At 35.5% G+C, this 22,307-nt stretch overlaps 1 protein-coding gene across 2 annotated transcripts in view; it reads right to left on the reverse strand.

The window, feature by feature from the left end:
* The window catches only part of EPHA6 (EPH receptor A6), a 941,507-nt gene extending 923,553 nt beyond the window's left edge, over positions 1-17,954 (reverse strand). Inside the window, exon 1 of one of the 2 annotated variants that reach the window (XM_033211549.1) lies at positions 17,546-17,930. In XM_033211549.1, coding sequence (XP_033067440.1) covers positions 17,546-17,930 — 385 coding nt within the window. Of the gene's footprint in view, positions 1-17,545 lie in introns of both variants that reach the window. The other variant, XM_033211551.1, reaches the window with a different exon arrangement.
* Positions 17,955-22,307: the final 4,353 nt, after the last annotated feature.

The following is a 22,307-nucleotide window of genomic DNA, read 5'->3' on the forward strand; positions in this document are numbered from 1 at the left end:
GAAAGAAGTTATTTGGATAATTACATGAGCAGTGAAGTGATTAGATATATGCTGAGTTTTGGCCATCCATTACGCATTCCACTTGTTTTAGTGACAGCATTTTTAAGGAATTACTTTTCCCACATAGTGTCCAGTCATGGTAAGGTTGTCAATCAAAAGACTCTACTCTTTCTATAATGTAGGGGCTAGACCCAGTCAAGGCCAATCAGATTTCCTCTTGCAGCATCGAGAGTTTTCAGCTGAGTTATGCAAGGAGCGGAAGCAGAGTTGAAATCAATTCAACCCAAGGGGACTGATGAGTAATTCTTGATGCCTACATTTCAGGTGTTGCACTGGTTGCCATCATTTGCTAAAGTTGTTTTCTAAGATATTCTTTGATTCTGTGGACTTGTATCTAATATCTTACAAATAATTTATTTTCTGTTTATGTTAGCTAACTTCAATTCCTATTGCTTGCAAAGAACTTGAATGATACACCTAAGGATGTCCAAGTCAGGGTTTCTCAAACCATCTGCAAATAAATCATACAAGGATGCCTATTAAAAATGAATATATCTATGTAACAAGCCTGCACATTGTGCAGATGTACCCTAGAACTTAAAGTATAATAATAATAATAACATACATTACAGGAATGGATCATCTTTATTCTTAATAAAAATGCCAATTGGCAAAAAAAAAAAAAAAAAAGAACAATCACAAACACTGTCTCATAGACATTAAATCCAACTCATTGGAGTGGGCTCAGGAGAACAAGTTCTGCAACAATTCTTACAGACACTAAGACTTGACAGGTGCTGTAATACATCGAAATTGGAAGAAAATCAAAAGTAGCCCACATGGGGGAGGATCAGGGGCTGATGACTCAAACTGTGTGGCTTCTCAGTAGGTACTTAAGTTTTCATTACTGTTCATTAATCAAGACAGCTTATATAGTGTTTAGCATACAGTTTAAACATACAGGACAAATTAATAAGCAGGTGATAAACAAAGAAGCAAAAGCACATAGTAAATGGTCTTATACCCATAAAAATAATATACATAAATAAAATGAGAGTAAAAATAACAATCTTACTTAAAATCATAACTATTAGCTTCTGATTTTAAAAATATTCAAGAAATATAAAATACAGGGAAAGCAATTATTTTTCTTAAATTGGCAGATAAAATGGTATTTATCATGTACATCATGATTTTTTGAAGCATATATATGTGTGTGTGTGTGCATATATATATATATATATATATATAATGGAATGGTTAAATGTAGCTAATTAACAAATGTATTACCTTCATAGTTATCACTTGTGCAGTGAGAACACTTAACATCTACTTTATCATCATTAACTATGCTTACCATGCTGTACAGCAGATCTCTTGAACTTCTCTTTTCTAACTGTAACTATATATCCTGTGATCAATGTCCCCCCATTTCCCCTTGCCCCTAAGAATTGTTCTCCAAATAATCTTTCTACTATTTTTTAAACAGATTATTTACAAAAGATATAGATTCAATGTGTTTAAATATTTTCAAGACTTAAAGATAAATAATATTTAAATGTAATATATTTACATTTTAATATTCTAGAAGTTTTCCTGAAATTCTCTTTCCCATTCATTAATAGAAAGTACATGGATCAAACAGGCCTAAAACCTGCTTTATTTTTCCATTGTGGTTACCAATTTGCCCTATCAGCTTTGCCAAGTAACTTAACGTTCATATAAATTCCATTAGTAAAATAAGTACAGTAATTTATGCTACTTAGTTACCTTAGAGAGGTGGAATAAAAATGAAGAAGTGGTAGAATTAAGTTAATATGCACAGTTGAAAAGTATTTGGTATTTTCTTTTTTTTCTGGTATGTCAAATCCTCTATCAACTGGAGATACAATACATTTTTATATGTGCATTAGTGAGAAAGACTGCTGAATATAAAACATGTTCGAGTTTTTCAGAGAAACAGCCTCTGTAAGCACAAAGACCTGATGTTATCCATTTGTTCTGAACCTAAATTAGAATTGATATTCCTAATAACTAGTCTCAAGCAAGTTATATTCAGAATACTTAATGTAATATGACCTGAATTATAGCAGAAAAAATAAAAACGTACACATACTTTAAATTTATAGTTATTTTCATTACAGCACTAAAGTGAGATACTTAGGATTATGTGAAGCACTGCACTCTAGTGAAAGAGAACTTGTTCATGGAGCAAATAGCATACCATTTGTGCGTGTGTGTGTGTGTATGCACGCCCACGCGTGCATCCGTGTGCATGTGCATACGGACAGTATTAGATCAGGGTATAAGTAACTGCCTGAAAGGTTATAAGAACTACAGTAATAGCTAGGTAAGCTATTTTGAAATTTTAAGCAAAATCCAGTAACTCAGATATAACATACAATATTTATTTCAAATATATTTCCATTTCCCATGTATTAATATGATACTCATCAGCATTTAATACAGAATTTCAATCTTCAAGTCAGAATGTGGAAAGGAACAAGGTGATAGGCAGCAGATACTACATCTAATACTACATCTATTTCCACTTGAGACTGGAAGAGAGCTCCTATACAGCCATAAATTGCTGCTATATAAAGCACTAATTGTTGAATGCCAAAATGTTTTAAAATTATCAGTAATTCCCAAGAAGAGGAGGGCAAGCAAATGACCACATCTCTTTTCCTCTGGGTACTTATGAAGGGCACATATTCCTCCTAATCCAGCTATTTCTAGTACAATCTTATTGGAAAAGGAGCATCCTGTAGTGAGGAAGAGCACATATTTTTTGACAGGAACTAAACTATCTGGAGTTCAAATTCTGGATCTGCTTCTGGTTATGTGACCCCAGAGTAATTATTCATTCTCCCTAGGCTTCAGTTTTCTCATCTGTAAAATGAGATGACTATATATTTAACTGTACTCCTTACCTTCTGGACTATGTGGGGTAATTTTTTCCCTTTTAAGTTTCCAAACATAAAATGAATGATTCTCCTCTATTCCCATCAAATTTCTTTTTAAAAAGGAACTTTCATGTATTTTAAGCAAAAGTTCTTGATAAACAGATGATCCTCATCAGTCTAAGATAAAATGTGAGGTGCTTGTTCTTCATACCTCAGTGTACCCTTTCACAACCATTATAAAGTTGGGCTGAGACAATTTACAAACTCCAAAACACAGCCAATAAATATGAGTCTGGAGCTTCGTCTATACGTAGAAATCTATTTCCTGACCCTAGGCACCCCAACTTTGTCTAAGTCATTATTTTTTGCATTATCTCTAGATCTGCAAGTGTTGCCATTCAAAAATGGAAACTCATTTGTCAGTAAGAGCATGTGATAAAAATTAATCCTCCAGTTGCTAAAAATCAAGAAGGATGTGTAGTCAGCTCTTAGCTGGATATCAGGCAGCAAGGACAGTCTAGACTGGTGGTTGTGCAAAACCACCAAAACAGATTAGGAAGCTCAGAAGAATGGAGCTGTGGAGGTGTTCAAGGAATGAAACAGTGTTGATCATCCAGGAAAACACAGATGGAGACAGACACAGCCTATCTCTTTCACTTTTGCTAAAATACTTCACCATTTTAATCTGGCCAGAAACCATGGTCAAATATCTGATTCCAGGGTTTATTACCAGGAACAAGGACAGATGGACAAGCCACTCCTAAGCACTCATAAAAACGAAGGGGAGCTGGGTGTGTCTAAAGCATATGAAAGTGGATTCCATATCCTTAAGGTTACCTTTACGATTTCTTTTGTATCCCTAAACACCACCTCTCAAACTCTTGACTTGAGTTTCCTGATAAGAGAAAGAGCACACATCATGGACACATAGGTAGCTTTTTTCGTTTTCTTTCATTCCTTTGCTCTTTGTAAATTCTGTGGGAATGCCGTCATGTTAAATAGGTCCATGTTATCTCCTCTGAAGGGATTAGGAACTCATTTTAGTATCAGATGGGAATAAAATTCCTAGCCCAGCTGCTGCTCTGAACAGCCTAAACGGATAGGGCAAAAGTTTAGTAGAACCCCACTTAACTAAACTCTGATATGTTTAGGAGGTTTTGTTTTGTTTTGTTTTGTTTTGTTTTGTTTTGTTTTTTGTTTGTTTGTTTCTTTTCGCAGGGATGGGGGCAACTGATTTTCTTTTCTCAGAGAACTTTTGTTATTCTCTTCTATATTCTTATTTTTCCAGAGTATAACAGATTGGCAAAATTTTCAAAGTAAAGATGTTGGGGTGAAGAGAGAGTAAACATCCTAGCCACAAAGACAACCCAAAATAGAACAATAATCATGAATTTTTAACTGTCTTGTTAGCCACTCTAAAGTAACCCCTGAATCTCCATTAGACTGTTCTTGCAAGCCTTCTTTCCTTATTTTCCTGTCACTTCTCTTATGTTCTCTCTTAGCAGCCCAACAAGTCTACCCATTTAATTCATGCAAAGGAGTCTGGGACTCCTGTTGATGCACATGCTCTTGTTGAAGACTCTTTTTTCAAATAAATAAAGTTATCTCTCTGAAAACATTTTCCTATTTTCGGACATTTATTTTGATTCCAATTCTCCCATTTCATAAATAAGGCTGAGATGAAAATCCTTGTATAGAATTCTTGGCCTGCCTTTTCCTTATCATTTCTCTTGAATTTAAATTCATAAAAGTGGAATTAATCGATCCAAGTATATGAACAGTTTTCACTATTCTGTATAATTGCTTTCTGGCACACTTTATATCTTCAAAAGAAATACTTGCCATCATAACATCCTCTGAGGCATGATATATTAACCTGAAGCCATAACATATCTAGAAAATGAAGTCAAATAGGATAGGCAAGTGTTCTCTACACATCTTTTAACTCAAAAAATTAACAAAAAAGACTAATACATATTGTTCCATAAAAATCATAAACTCCAAAAATATTCAATGTTAAGGAATGAGGACTGGAAAAGAAAATTTATTTGCTTTCACATGGAGAGTCATCCTAGTTCTTACTCAAATTCTCAACTTTCTTTCAACTGCTTTCCAGCTTTCCCCACTCAAGGAAAACTTCCTCAGAGCTGGACAAATGTGTGTGAGGCTTTAAGATCAGTGCACACATGCAGTAAAGCCAGATGCCCATGCTTTTGTGTCAGCTTCCATCCATGTAAATGCTCCTCCTAAGCCTGAGTTTACCTTCCCCACCCTCTGGCATCCACCTACACCCAGGCAGGTGTCAAACACTCTTCTTCATATGTATATTAGGTGACTGGATTTAGGCTGATTTAAATTGGAAGATAAGGAACCCCACTTAGGAATAAGTTACATTACTTGTAATTGTACAACTAACCTATTGTCAGGGAGCTTATCACTAGTATATGAAGTACTTATTCAGTGATTGGTAAATGGATATATATATATATATTTTTTTTTTTTTTTTTTTTTTTTTTTTTTTTTTGAGGCGGAGTCTCGCTCTGTCGCCCGACTGGAGTGCAGTGGCCGGATCTCAGCTCACTGCAAGCTCCGCCTCCCGGGTTTACGCCATTCTCCTGCCTCAGCCTCCCGAGTAGCTGGGACTACAGGCGCCCGCCGCCTCGCCCGGCTAGTTTTTGTATTTTTAGTAGAGACGGGGTTTCACCGTGTTCGCCAGGATGGTCTCGATCTCCTGACCTCGTGATCCGCCCGTCTCGGCCTCCCAAAGTGCTGGGATTCCAGGCTTGAGCCACCGCGCCCGGCCGGTAAATGGATATTTTATTTCACAATCGCCTACTGACCAATATGTGCAGGAGTCTTCAGAAGCAAATCTCAGAAGGAAAAGTGAAAAAACTTGGGGGCTGAAGCCCATTTTGTTTTTGAAACTGTAACAAACATAATTAAAAGACAGCTTGGGAAAAATACTTGGAAATAACATGAGGTATATAAGGACTATATAAAGAACTTAAGACATAAAAGCATAAACTATAATCATTCCAATTTAAGAACAGCTAATAGAAAGACACAGAAAATAGCCAATGCACATAAAATATTCGCTATCTTTGCATTGGAATAGAGCAACTTCATATTTTAAACCAGAAGTTGAAAGCAACTGCACTGAACAGGATAATCTTGAACTTGGAGAGTAAATGGATCATTTACTAAAATACTAAAAAGGAAACTGGTGTTTTATTTTTTACAGGTACCATTTAAGACTCTTATATTCCATTGCCACATCTAGAGTGGAATTTCTAACTAAGCTAGAGATGCATTTGAAAAAATGGGATCTATATCACAAGTGTCTTATGTGTGTATTACGGTCTATCTAAAATATTTTAGAATTAAGGTATGAAAACTTTGGAAATATGTCCAATTTAGTAAAGTCTGGTTGTAAGTCGGATTCTGACAGCCTAAGTAAATAATCTACTATCAGAGAAAACATGTCAAAGACTTATGATATATAATCTGGCACAGAATTAAAATAACTTTTATGACAGCGATAAATAACCACATGCTAGATACTGTATAAAGATTATAGGAGAAATATGTTACTCTAACCTTATAAAAATACTTATTTTCATAATTTAAAAATGATGCCTGCACTAGAGTGCTGTAATTATAACCACAAAACCTAGATGTATTCAAAATGAGGAATAATCTACTAGCGTTATCAGTAGACCTCTAATTTTTTAAATAATTATTAAAGGTCATCATTTTTATCAACATATCTTTAATTATTATAATTAATTATTTCCAAAAGGCTATATCACATATATGAGAAGAAGGGTCATAAAATGTTTAATTTAAAAATAGGAGTATAATTATAATACAGAAACTAGATTGATAGTTTTCACTGCTTTTTGACATTCCAAAAGTACAAATCTAAATGTCAACAGCTAATCATGGGTAATCTGCTATTGATTTTTCTCTGTTTAGAAACACCAAGTTCTGGCAGCAATTTCTAATTCTATGTGCTTCTCAAATATAAAAATACAGGCTCTACCAAACAGCAATTTACCTAATTTCTAAAGATAAATATTAAAGAATACAAGCAATTCCAAAGTTCTGCAATACTGCTAAAAACAAATATTTAATACAGTTAGGAAAGAGAAAATTACAATAAAAACATTTAACATGATAGGGGATGACAAGTAACTACAGGTATTTGAAGAAATATTTTAAATTGGATATATCATAACCATACATGTATTGTCAATTTTATGTTCATCTAAAGGTAAAATAATCAATAAACAAAGGCATACAGAATCTAGTAAAATTTAGATTTTGTGCTGTTATATTTTAAAGAAAGCTCTCATCACTAAATAAAACATTTTTAAAGAGTAAGATAAAGCTTTTATTAAAAAAAGCCAAGTCACATCACTTACTTAAAAGTTCTATGCTCAATCTAAAACATTTTCACTTGGATATTAATATTTTATCCTTAAATGCAGAAGTTTTAATCTTTAAACGCATAAAAACTAATTCAGTTACTTAAAAATGGAGGTCTCTGGAGGAGTCATTCATCTTAATTCTCTAATTATTTTCATATATTCATGATGATAAATCCTGATAAATGTGAGATTCATTTTCATTTCCCATGTGTAACTCAAGCTTCTCAAGTTCTCAAGCTTATTTGTATGTAAAGTTTATATCATTTCTCTTCATTTTATCCATCTTATATTGTATTTTAATTTCAGCTATACCTCTTCAATTTTATCACACTGTCCTCTGCGGGAGGGCAGGGGTGAGGGAGCTAGCAGATCTTATTTCATTTTAAGGAGTCACACAAATCATGGCTAACATATGGTCATGACCAATATACTGAATGAATATTTACTCTCAACATCTCTGTATATTAGTTCCTAGATCCTTGAGAACAGTACTTTTCATTTCTCTAAACAATAGTTTGTAGATGGTAATTCACCAACTGTACAGCTGAATACATGTTAACTTTGACATTTAAAAATTGTTTTAATTATTTACTGACCTCATTAGCTAAACTGTAAGCTCTCACAAGTTGGGGCAGTGGTCCGCCTTTGTCTCTCCTGTTTCTCAACACATCAAACATTAACAGGTATCAAAATATTTCATTTAAAAAATGAATGAATATTTGCTTATTGTCGAACTAGTTTGAGAAGTCTAAAAAAAATTATATATAAAACCTATGAGATTAAGAACCTAAATATTTATATAAAAGGAAAAAAAAACCTAAAATGAATAAATTTTAAAAACCCAAGATAACTACTGACATATTGCAATGAAGAAGTATTTGAGAAACTTACAACAGAAGTATGTTTAAAATTTTATCTGATTTTAAGGCTTGGTAGCATTTAAAATATATATATACCATTTAGCTTTAATAAACATATTAAAACTTTAGATTACTAACATTAAAATAAATTACTAAATTTAATTCCACATTTCTGGTTAATAGGGTTCTTGAAAAATCTAAGAAAATAAACAAAATAAATAGATTGCTGGTCGTAAAGTAGTGAATATTATAAAGGTTCTTACATGTGTAATTTTTATTAAACAAACTAGCAAGCTGTTATTTTAATAACCTAGGTGAACTACATTTTTTTCTAACCTATAAAATGAAGTTATTATACCCTAACACAACAAGACAATGTTATCATACTATTAAGTACCTTTTTGCTCTACTATGGTATCGTAAAAATAACAATAAAATTGGAGCATGCTAATTTCTACTTCTTTTCTAACCATGTAAAGAAAGTATATACTTCCAACGTTGTTCTGTTTCTTTTTCAGATAAAAATGAAGATCTCTGTTCCGTCATTAAATTGAACATATAAAATAGCCTAGGTGACAATGAACTTCCTCATTAAATGTTCTAGTATTCTACAATTTTCCAAGATATTCCAGACTTTATTTTTTGATGAGGCATTATGCTGATTGCTAACAAGTGGACCAATACATAGATTTCATTTTATTTTAAAAGTTGATAAAATTCTTTTAAGACTTTGTACAATGGAATCTGATGTTCGACTATTTCTTATCACACTTCATCGCAACTACTAATTATTTTCATTTGCCTTCATGAGATAAATATTATTTAAGTACATTTTAACTCAAGAGAAGGAGATTTTTAATGTTAAAAAAAGTTTTGGCTAAGATTGTTTGTGATCAATGAATTGATATTAGAATATCAATTCTAATATACACTCATATATTAGAATAATATCAAGGGACCTAGGCCAGAGTATGGTTCAATATACACAGCCAGAGAGAATCCTTAATGAACAGTATCATTTAAACAATAGTGCCACGAATCAGCTTTTCTCCTCACTCTCTTTTTCTTTAATCGTTGGTATGTTTACAGTTACTTACCTTATGCATTGTATTTAAAAATCAATTTTAGTTGTGTGAGATATCAGTTCTCAGAATAACTAATTTATTGGCCTCTACATACTTAAATTCTCTATTTACTCATTTAATTTCAATTATGTTTTGCAATATTAGTGTCATTTTATAGAAACATATGGAACAATATGTCTCTCTTTAACAATAAAAATTAAGGTGCTACCAAGACTAATTCCACTCAAATTCGGGGTCAATCATATCAATTATTCTTAGATAATTTTTACTTAGAATATATATTAATGCAATTTTTTTAATTTCCTAGTACACAACATTTATCTTTATTAACTTGCTTTAATGTATCTAAATATAATTACCACAAGTAGGCAAGTTTCTATACTTTTAAAAAGTTATGGATCTTTTTAAATATTAAAAGTAAGTGCTTTTATACTATTTCTAGATGTTATATTCTACATACTAAGAATGTGCTTCTCTTTGCAACACTTGTGTAGCTCAAAATACAAGTATCATATTATAGTACAGTCACCTGAAAGATCATATAATTTACTGTGATTAGTGAATTAACATAATAAATTACATAAAAATTATTTAAAATATACTTTTAAATTATATATAAAAGTATCTTACTTTTTATCCAGATATCCAAAAGATACCTAACATTACAAGAGTAAAATAATAGACTAAATATTACTATCTCCTTAACATCCATTTTCTAAGGCAACGTTGTTTCATATTTCCTCTGATCAAAAAGTATGCCTTTTACACTTGAAGTTACAAAGTGAAATAGTAGGAAGCAAAATGAGTTGTCCATTACATCTATCAAGCACAGGTCACCAAATAGGCCAAAAGCTGGAGGACTCAGAATCCTGGGAAACTAGCTCAATATATTTTTTAGGACCTGGAGTGAAAATACACACTTTCATCCCAATTCTCACAAAGCTCAGTTAAAACATACAATTGCTACTATTTGAAATGGGAAACTTAGCATCTTCAACATGAATTACACTTTTTAGTAACTAACCCACCAAAAACAAGCACACCAAAATATATAAAAAATGCCAGTGTAACATATTTTGAACAAAAGTTCAACTCACACATCAGTCCACGGTAAGTCATTAAATGTGTGAAATATTTATCTTTTGTACATATGAACATATTTGTAAAAATGCATATTTATACATTTTTATGTAATTAAGTAGAATATCTGTCAAATCATACAACTAACATCAGAAGAGTCTTGTGAAGCAATTTACAAATAAAACACAAACGGTACACAGCACTTCTTTACTCTCTTCCCTTTCTCCCATGCAACATCATTTACTACAAAATTCTTCATCTTATAGAAATCATCAAGTAATTGAAAAATAAATATCGATCACTCAAAATATAAAATGTCAGTATGCAAACTGAGATTCAAGACCACAGAATGTGAAGATAATCTTTGTGTAACCTCAATACTTAGCATAATGCCTGGTATTAAATCCATGGTTGCTGAGTGACTTATTATCTTAACTTTAAAATAAAATGTAATAAAATAATAGATATTTTTAAATAAATGGTAACTAACTCTTCTTTATTATTTGGGCTATCTGGTAAATACTGTCATATAACAAATATGCTTTTAAAGCTTTTATACTTCATTAATTTGATTTTGAGGAAACAGAAATTCTTCCTATCAGATCTAGAAACAGACTGTAAACTCTTTACTGGATCATATATTCTGCGAAAAAAAGTTTTCTTTGAACCTTTATGGCAAATACACTGCCTAGCCATATAGCAGGCAATAAATATCTGCTTAAATAATTAATCATTTTGTTTTAGATAATTTATAATTAAAAACTGAAACCGTACAGCCTATAAGAAGTTATATAGCTTATTCAAAGGAAATAACTATAAAAATAGTATTTTCTAGAACATTTTAAAGCACTAAAGTAAAATGTAAGATTTACTGCATTTGGATATTTAAATATATTTAGAAACATTTAAATAAAGTATCTCCAGAATATGAATTTTCTAAAAAACAGTGTATAACAGTGTTAAGAATTTTTATGTTCTCTATATTTAATAATTATTTTCATGTAGTAGTATTAAAAGGTAACTCAAAATAATCAATAATCAATTGCTCAGATAAAATTTTTAATTGCATAAAATTTACTATTGTTTACTTAAAAGTATAACAGTTTCTTCCCTCACTCCATCCCCAAAAATATCACATACCCTGAAATCTCATTTCCTAGGTCTTGCTGAACATTTCTTCTTCACTTAAACAAAATAGAGAGATAAGTATAATTGAAAGGATCTGAAAACACATCATTCTATACCCAGGATCACTTAGAATTTGTGTTTTCAATAACAGTAATTTGATCATAACAGAGATGAATAAAACTGGTACATATGTCAAATCCTCAAATATTGCTCTTTATTAGCCAAAACCTAGACTCTGCTGGCTTCTACTATATTGCCTAATGAAGATGTCCCTACAAACTTGTGCAGTCATCCCTGACAAAAAACAACTACATATAAAAAGTTACCATGTCAGAAACGAATCAAATTGCATTTGTTGATTCCAATGAATTTACCATATGTACAATGGTTTGAAATAACAAAACTGCCCTATTAAAATTATGTTTTAAATTATTGTTTGAACTGAATAAAGTGGAAAATACACGTCTCTGCCTTGCTACATAGTTTTGTTCTACTCCATCTACCCTATCCCTTGACAATTATCAATATTTAGTAAGGTAATTTTAATGGGGAATAATGAAAAATTTATCTGGGCTTCTTGCATGTATTTCTCTATAAAGACAAGATGTTCCCATGAATTCTATTTACAAAACATATTTCAAAACCATCTTCTTCTCTCCATCTCCACTGCCACCACTCTAGGCCAGGCCACCATACACCTCGTCCAGACAACTGCAACTGACTCCCAATTCTACTCTTGTTATCTCCTAATTAAGCTTTCACTCACTAGTCATGGTACTATTAAAAAGTAAGTTGGTTCATTTTACTCAGTTGGTCAAAACCTCCCTATAGATTCATGTTTTACCTGGGATAATATAAAAACTCAGCTTCTTAACATGGATCTTATTCTACTCTGAGGACTCTGGTTCCTGACTATCTTTCATACCTCACTTTCTGCAACTCTCTTCCTTGCAAAGTACGTTTCAGTCACCCCGGACTCAGTTTTTCAGGTGTGTCAAGCTCATTTCTCTTCAAGACCCTTGTTCAGGCAGTTTCCACTACGTGTTATGCACTTCCTCCCACTCTGCAGAAAGAGCTCTTTCTCTTTCCTGAGAATGAGGTTTCAACGTCACCTTCAAAGTCTTTCCAACTGTCCCATTTCAAATAGCACATCTCCCCTGTTACTTCTTAATGCCTTTGTTGCTTCGTCCATACATAATTCTTACAACCTTTATTGTTTTATTTATTTACCCAAATTCCATGAGAGCACATGCCTTATTTATCTTTTCTTTTAAATCCATAATCTAAATTTTAGATTACAGAAAACAATACTCAATAAAATAATGCAAGAACAGAATATATCGTTTGTTTAAATGTCAGTCTGATTAAATTACAAGTTGAATAGAACTCTGTAGAGATATGCAATTTGATCCTGTATTAATTTAGTTTGATTACACGATTGACAATGCATGTTAGACAAAGTCAACCAACATATATAGTCACCTAACTATATATATATTGATTTCCAGCATGTCTGTAATCCCAAGATGGTGAGTCAAGGGTACAATGAAAAAATTTCTAGTCCTGTTGGGTCCTGGTTGATGAAGAGCGTGAAGTGGGATCTATTCTTTCACCAGTTAGAACAAATGAAGCATGTAGTCAGAAGCAGTTGTGTGTGAGAGGTAGGAGAGGAAAAGAGAGAGAGAGAGAGTTACTGAAATTGTGATAGAGAAAGAGGGTCGGTAGAGGGAAATTTGTATCATTTGTACTTAAGCTGTTTATGCTAGTCGTTTATACTAGCAATGATTAGTGAAGAAACAAAGAAACAAAAGGCTTTCTACTCTAATATTTGTTAACACTTACTTTGTGATGTAAAAGTAACAAAGAAGTAAAAGGATGTAATTTAATCATTTACCCTGTACCAAAAGATATATACATTTCCCTTAGGAAATTCATATAGAAGTGCTATACTCAAGAATACTATATTAACTTTAACTATATTCATCTATGTCATTTTTTGTTTGAAGAAGAGTTCCTTGAGGATTATGTATAATTTCTGTGCAAGAAAATTTTTTCTAGATAGAGTATTACCCCAGGACCAGAACAAACAACACTTAGATGATCACTGCTGGAGCTGCATGAAAACATTTTATCTCTGTACTGTGGATGCTAATCAATACTGATTAATTATACAATTACTTATTTAATATTGTAAATGTATAATAAAATTATATTCTAAGTTGTATTTATACTTATGACTAACAAGAAGTGATCTGATAACAATTTCTGAAACCCTTACATCTATACATAGTTTATCCTCAAAAACTAATTTCTTCTAAATGGTCTTTCAGAAACATTCTTTCCAAGTAATCCAGTGTTCCTAATTTAACAAAATTTTTAATATTTTCAGTATTTCAAGGTTCACTTTTGAACATTCTTCAAAAATTTCCTCAATGTCTCCATTTCTATAAATATAAGAACAATATTCAATCAGAGTTTGTGAATAAAACTTATGGATAAAACTAATTTTAGGCCAAGAATTTTGTTAAACAGATGTTTTTCTGCTTATATTTACTTGTATTTACATACAACTCAGTGGATTATGCAGTTGATTCACTCAAATTAATAAATTTAATGAAATCAACTACACTATTGTTTTGCTTGTTTATTTTGTTTGTCATTGAATTGCCTGGGGGGGGGAAATCAATTCACAAAGTATTGGTAATAAAATAAGTTCACTAGACTCATTTATCCATACCATATTTTGACTCAATTGAATTATTTGAGTATGCAATTGATTATTTTTAAAAGCATGGGCCACACCCTTAGATATGCATCAACTCATTTAGGCTATAAAGTTGTATTTGCTGCAGAATAATCTTTGAATAAATGGATCCCCGGTGTCTACTGGCCACTGTGATATATGATAAATGGTGAGCTTATACATGAAGCAAGATTGTGTTTTACATTCATATAAGTGTCTAGTACAGAAATGAAAGGCTATATTCCTTGAAAAGATCAAATCTTTTTAAAATAAAAATTACCAACACTTAATTAATACTGTGGTTTTAAATATAGGGAAAATTAATGGACTATGAGAAAGATTTAAACACAATTCATGTTTCCACTTATTCAATCAGATGAAGTGATCTAGGAAGCACCTATACCTTCTGATCGATTCAAGGAGGTTTGGTTAATAGGAAGAGAGAGTGAAATTGATTTATTTCATCTTTACAGTCAGCTTCACACAGTTAAACGACAAGAGAAGAGATCCTTTCTACAGTCAAGTTACTGTCAGCACCATGTTAAAAGAATGAGGTAGTTTACTTTTTTGTCATTATCATCATCATTTTACCTTTCTTATATATGGAAAAATGGGGATTGGGGTGGGAGTTGTGGGAAAGGTGAATCCATTCTTTTCAGCCATGAAGGATGTCATATAATTTGGTAAAACAGATATATAACATTAAAATTTTACTTTGTGAATATCTTTAATCAGGAAGAAGTTACACATAAATGTAACTTTACCTTCTATAAAATAACAAATTTCAAAATTAAAACATTCCATTAGCCTTTAAAGTGAAAATTATTGGACAATTAAAACTATCTTCTCAAAACTAAATATGAATATTACTGTTTATTTTTATGTGTATAATAAATCAAATTTATATTTAACATTAATCTTTCCAAGTTGAGTACATATAATTCTATAATGTCTCATGTTTTCCATGTTTAAAAACAGATGCTTTGATTTATCGTACCTATTATGAAACTATAAATAAGGAAAATATCCCTAAAATGCTTTTAAGAATAACATTTAGAAACAGCATTTTATTAACCATTAGTGTGATGATTTCAATATTTGAAAGTTATCTCATTATCAGGAAAAATTTCTATTCACTATGACTTTAGACTGTAAAAGCATCAGTTTATAAATAATCATTTTTGTCTGATAAAAATTCTGACTATACTTTATAATGTTCTTTTGAAGAAGTCACCTAAATTTTATCCAATTTAACCTTCAGGTACTATTTTGTCCACTGTACTCTTATGCACAACCTGTGCTATCAGTGTATCAACACAAATTCAAATTAAGAGTTTAAGTAGACAATCTTTAATGCTTCTATTTAACTGATGGGAAAACTGGATAATACTCATTCACTAAGTTTAGATAATTAATAAAAATAAATAAATTACATATGTTTGGCATATATTCTAGATCAAACTTCTGTAAATACTATGAGAAAGTCATTAAAACGGATATGCAAATAAAAATTACTAGAAGAGGCTAATAAATAACATCTTAATGCTTTTAAATTTACTATGAATGTCTGAAAGGTCATGCTTTAACAGGACATATTTTAGCAGAATGGCACTTTAGGGTCATTTGTAGATTCAGTTATCTGTTTTATTTATGTTAGTATCCCCTGGGCCTATGGTAGTTACTGATATATCATAGGTATTTAAATAAATAAACGTTGTTTGGGGAAATTATTGCATGCGAACAACTGTTATCAACTTCTAGTACACTCGACTCTCAAAGTATTCATCTCTAGTATTCCTTTTTACTATTATAAAGTACAATATCAATGTCTGACTTTCCAATTATTAAAAATTGTTTTCTCTCCTTATAACAAAAAAGGGTAATCGTTACACCTTTTTTTTTTTAAACAATCTTCTATCTTCACAGAAATGAAGTAACTATCTATTCAATATTTTATACCAATAGTCTTTGAAAACAAATGAGGATGTAGTGTCATGGTATATACCACTACAGCAAAACACTGTAACTGGTATCTATTATGTGAGCTTTCTTCAAAGTCATGAGGGTTATGTATGGTTTCCAAATTCACTTACTTGTGATTGCACTCTGTCAGTTTAAAATAACTGCAATAATTAGGAAAATATGCCAAAGTTTCACTATATAAATGAGAACAACTTAATAATTATATTTTATTCTGATTCTGAATATTTCTAAGTAAAATGGCCATATATGTTGACGACAAAAAAAGAATGCTGTGTTGTTTGTTTTCTCCCTTAACCTTTTCCTTGTCACACAAAAAGTAAACACTTTCAAGCCATCTGGCCTCCATTTTTATACCTGCAAATTACTTCGAGACTCTGAAACATATGCCTTATATGTTAAATGATAACTATAACTGACCACCACACACAATACCTGAAGGGACACATCGGTTGGTCATTAGAGCACGAATGAGAGAATATCTAGCCAGGTACATGCTGGAAAACTTTTATGGTTGTTTCATGCTTAGTCTGAAAGGACTTAGAATATGCCGGTGGTAATTCTTATAGATCTTTATTCACAGCAAAAATACAATGAGATATATTTCATGAAGGCTGTGTGAATAGAAAAAGGGAAAATGCTCAAATATTCTAAGGGTTTTCCATCACTTTTTACACATTGTTCACCTCCACTTTACCCACCGAAACAAAGCCCTCCAAGAAATCTGTCAGTGACTTGACTTCATGAATAGGATATCCACAACTTGGAAATTCACCCTAAACGCTTTTCTACTCCCCGCCCGCAAGAATCTGAAACCCCAACACAGATCTGGGGCATCTGGTCTAGGAAGAATTTCGAATAAGTCTACCTCGGTGGCCCGGATGGTAGATGAAGCATGGGGACTGAGACTGGGCTAGGGCTACAGACTCACCGGAGGGGAGGGGAAGGGCTGATAACTGATCACGGGGCACAGCGGGAGCACCCTGCCTTTCAAGAAGGCATATGGGAGAACCCACACGTTCCCCTGAGATGAGTGACCACCAAGAGCCAGAAGTCTCTATTAAGTCTGTGCCACAGAGCCTGACCTCCGGTGGAGACAGCGCAGCGGGGAGCGGTCCCATTTAGAAGCACAAGGTATCCTAGCCCGTGGGGTCACCGTCCCGGGCGGTGTAGACAGGGCGCTATGGTAACGGGACATCCTCGACCCCCTCGTGTGGCGAGCCACGAGACGCTGACCTCTGGACAAAGTTACCTGCAGGAGGCAACCAGTGCCCTGGTTCTCCAAACACCCTCCTCCTCCCACCCACTCCCGCTCCTCCGCCCCGTCCCTTACCTTGGTTGTTGGAGACGTGACTGCAGTCGCCTGGCCATGCTGTCAGCAGAGGCAAGAAGAAACCAAATTGCAAAAGAAATTCCCGGACTTCGCAGCCCCTCATGGTTCTCCTCGGCTCTCTTCTCCTCTCCCTTAAAGCGAAGTGGCGGCAGCCCAGGCAGGTGTTCTGGGTAGGATGGGGGTCCTTGTCCACGTCTTCTTCCTCCTCCTCCTCTTCCTCCTCCACCCGGCCCGCAGGGGGTGTCCCGGGGCGCCCCCCGCGCGAGGTCCCGGGGACAAGGCACGAGGGTCCAGGCTGTCCAGGTGCAGGTGCAGCTGCTTCGGAGGAAGACGCTGCCTGCGGCGCCGGGGAGCTCCTCGCGGCTGGAGGCGAGGGGAATTGCATCCACCACAGTGTCCCGCTCGCGCGAGGACTATTCACTTGGGCCCGAGAGAGCGCGCGCGCAGGAGCGAGCTCGGGCTGTGGTTTGGGGGAGGGGAGTAAGGGGGCGGGGAGCGCCTCACCGCGAGGACGGGGGCGGGGAGGGACTGCCAGGTGGGGCGGGCAGTTGGGGCGGCCCGAGGACCTCTCGCGACTCAAGTGAGCACTTGCGGAGCCAAAAGCAGGGGAGCCGCAGCAGCTGTGAAGAGGCGTGGGGGTCGCGGGAACTTTCCTCTGGCCGGTGCGAGGAGAGCCAGGCGGACAAGGCGGCTCAACGGGGCTGCGAGTGGTTGGAGCAGGGTGCGGACTGAGCCCTCAGCCCCTAGCCTGAGCGGCGTGGGCAGCGGCTCGCGCCGCGCACACCTCCCACTCGGCCGCGTCTGCGCCGCGCTCTGGCCGTGGCAGCCGCTTTCCGGGCATCTCTGAGGCCGCCCTTAGTCCCAGAAGCACTTAGCCGCCCATTACATAGCAGCGGCGCCGACCGTTTTAAGAGGAGTCAGCTCCAGACACTGCCTCCCACTTACTTCTCCCCATTTCCACCGCTGGAGGGGATGAGTCCAGCGGACAGGCGCTCCCGTCCGGGGAGAGCTCGCCAGCGGCGGTCAGCCCGACCCTCCGCGCGGGTCGCCCAAACTTGACCACCAGAGCGAGCGCCTCAGCGCAGTAGCCGCCTCCGCGGCTTCCAGTTCTAGAAAAGCAAAACGCGGGGAGGAAGCAGCAAAAGGGGGTCACATCAGTCTGGAAAGTGGCAGGTGCACGGCGCCCGGGCTCGCCGAGGTCTTTGCGTCGCCTTGCGGAGGTGACTTCGCGGTGGAGGTCACGAGCATCGTCGCAGCCTTGACGCTGAGATTCAGGGGTCCCCAAGCGTCCACGGCGTGGTGGCGTCGGGCCGCGCTTTCCTAGCAGTCCAAGGGCCGAGTGGCGCGTGGCCACATCCACAGCAGCGCAGGGGCGACGTGGGCAGACGGCTCTCCCCGCACGAGCCGCCCCCTCGCGGCACCCACTCCCTCCCCGCGCTCGGGTCGCCCGGAAGCCGCGGTGCGGGCCACTTGGTGGGACTCCGCGGCCCCAGCCCCAGGGCCGGGGTAACACGGCGTGCTGACTGGGAGGACCTTCGGCGTCCGCGGTCCCCGCCACCTCGCCCCGCGGCCGAGGCGGGCGCCCAGAGCAGGGACAGAGCCGGGAGCGCTGCAGAGCCCGGCCAAGCCCAGCCGCTGCTCGGATGCCGCCAGTTCGGCGCTAGAGGGGGTTAGTCGACAACGAAAATGCCTGCACCGCTCGCAGGTGGAGGCGGCTCTTCAGGCGAGGAACCGAGAGGAGGGAGGGATGCTGTCAGGCTAAACTTAACGGGTTGGTTAAGGGCGCGTCAAGGAAACCATATCGCTTGGGTGGGGATTTCTGTGATACTTTATTTGTTACTATTATTTCCAACATCATTTTTCTCTCTTGAAGGGACTTCAGCTATCACAGTCGAGGGAGGTTGAAACCCCCACTTCAAAACCCGTCGGAATATTTTGAAAAAATGTTGATGGCAATGGAGAAATGTGAACAGAGGAGAGAAAGTAGCGGATTGTGAAGGATAGACGGTATTTTCCAATTGGGCAGAAGGCACAAGAGGGAAATGGCACACTGACAAGTCAGAGGAGCAGGAGATGAAGGAGCCAAGGGTTGGCGTTTGAAGTTTACAGAGTTTTGGAAGGGAAAGGACTCTTCCATTCCATGCATTTCTCCGCTGCGATGTTTTTGTGCCACACACCGTAGCTGAAGACGTTTCACTTAATGCCTTACAGTAAATTGGAAGGAAAGAGAGGAGAGCAAGAAATACCCCACGTCAAAAATTCTGCTGCGTGGAGAGAAATGTGAAATACAAGCGATTTCGAGAATGTGAGGAAGGGTTCTGATTGGTGACTGTACTCTCATCCTCATTAGGAATTCATACACCTCTGCCTCTCTTTGAAGGTGTCCACGCCAACTTAAATGTATGCAGATCATTTCTAAAAAGATACCATGTGTGGAGTTTATATATTGGTACTTAAAATAGTAAAATCTGATTTTGATACTCATTTTGCCACTCTTACTGATATTCATTGACCACATGGGCACTTGCAAACTCATTTTAGAGTTTATAAACTCAGTTGTCAAATTAAAAGGCTACATTATGACCATTATGATATAAATCATTGTGTCTAAATAATATTCTGAGAAATGTTTAATGATTCATTATCTGATAATTTTATTCAAAATCTCTTTTTATATACTGTCAAAAATATATTTCCATGACCTTTTATAATTAAATTTTCATTTTTAAATGTTGGCTTACAGTAAATCTATAAACGTCATTAATAATTCACTAAAACAAAAATCGTTCAAGAAGACACTCGTTATAAATTGAAGGAATGTATATTATCTTAAAAATATAAACCATGTGAATCTATTTCTATACTTTTACTTTTGAAATTAACTAGACTTGCAAGGGAAAATTTTTTTTTTATTATTATTATACTTTACGTTCTAGGGTACATGTGCATAACGTTTATATCATGTATAACTCCCCAATGCAAGCCCTCCCTCCTCCCCCCTCCCCCTGATAGGCCCCAGTGTGTGATGTTCCCCTTCCCGAGTCCAAGTGATCTCATTGTTCAGTTCCCACCTATGAGTGAGAACATGCGGTGTTTGGTTTTCTCTTCTTGTGATAGTTTGCTAAGAATGATGGTTTCCAGCTGCATCCATGTCCCTACAAAGGACGCAAACTCATCCTTTTTTATGAATGGTACATCACCAAAAGGAAGTTATTTCAGTATAATTCCTAACATAAAATATTTTAAAATCAAAGTTTAAAATCAAGTTCTGATGTTTTACTTGAGTGTTACATTTTAGAGAATATCCTATAAAACACCAAGATGCTTCACTTAAAATTAGACTAGAAGGCAGTGCTTTTAGTGGAAGGAAGGGGAAAAGGCAGAAAAACAAAGGGGAAATAAATAGAGAGGAAAACTTAGATTGGTTTCTAGGACTTATGCTCAGTTAGAAATCGTGGCACAGTGCCTGAAACTGTTACTTCAAAGTAACAATAATGCGCTTGATTAACCTGAATTTCTAGTCCCCCCTGCACTGTACTTACAGTTCAGCTACAGTTCATAATTTGTATTTGTTTAAATGAGCCCAAGTCAAGCTTGTCATAATATATATATCTATATACCTGGTCAGATAATTGAGAGTCATATTCTTGTCTTGGCTTTTAAGAAAAAAAAAATACAGAATTTTTCTCAGTATTAAAACATACTTTACATGTTTATGTGTGTTTGGATGCTGTCTATTGCATGTCTAGAAGATAATGACATCTTAAGTAAAAACTCATCTAAAAAATGAGTCAAAATACGATCATCGTCTTTGACAATAGCTAGATTCCATGAGTTTGACATGATTATTAATGTTAAAACATGATGGCAAAAAAGAATTTCCATGACCATTTGACCATTTATGTTATATATATATATGTGTGTGTGTGTGTGTGTGTGTATGTATGTGTGTGTGTATATATATATATTATTAATGAAGTTTATAGATTTACTGTAAGCCAACATTTAAAAATGAAAATTTAATTATAAAAGGTCATGGAAATATATATATATATACACACACACAGATGCACAAATGTGTATGTTCATGTCTCTCTAAAATATTTGTTTAGTTCTTTTATGTGCTCAATTCTCTTCACTCAGGGAAGAGTTAATGGTAAACTACTTTGCGTAACAATTTCTTTTATAAAGCTAACATGTTATTTAAAATATAGTCATGGTTATCTATGTAAGCTAGATGCAATTGCACTTAGAAATGTACTTCCTTTTTGATTTTCTAGCAGTGTTGATATATTTGCTGACATGTGACAGTTTCAAAATTATAAGCTACTCAATGAACTAGATGCAATATTCATGTAGATTTATCGGCACTTGTCTGTTTGAATCATACCAATACTCAGAAAAGCATTCATGTCTCATTTTTCAGAACTATATTGTTCAGAATTCTTTTGTATTCTCTCAGACTATTGTTCTTCATGATACACGTGGTCTGGATTCAAGTAAAAAATGATGAAATTTTTTATTAAATAAAGGATATATGACATTAAAAACTAGTATGCTTTTATTTATATAGAAAGAATAGTATTCATAAATATTATTTGCTTTATAAAATGATTACAAGAGGAGAGACTTAACCTGCAATTACTTCCTTTAAGAAAGAAAGAAGGATTATAATGTTTAATACTCAGCATGTTTCAAGACTTGAGAAAGTCTTAAGTATTTTATTCTGATAGAAGAGTAAATTAATCCATTCACAGCAGCA

The sequence above is a fragment of the Trachypithecus francoisi genome, unplaced genomic scaffold (assembly GCF_009764315.1).
Source record: "Trachypithecus francoisi isolate TF-2019V2 unplaced genomic scaffold, Tfra_2.0 Lachesis_group0, whole genome shotgun sequence".
NCBI lineage: Eukaryota > Metazoa > Chordata > Mammalia > Primates > Cercopithecidae > Trachypithecus > Trachypithecus francoisi.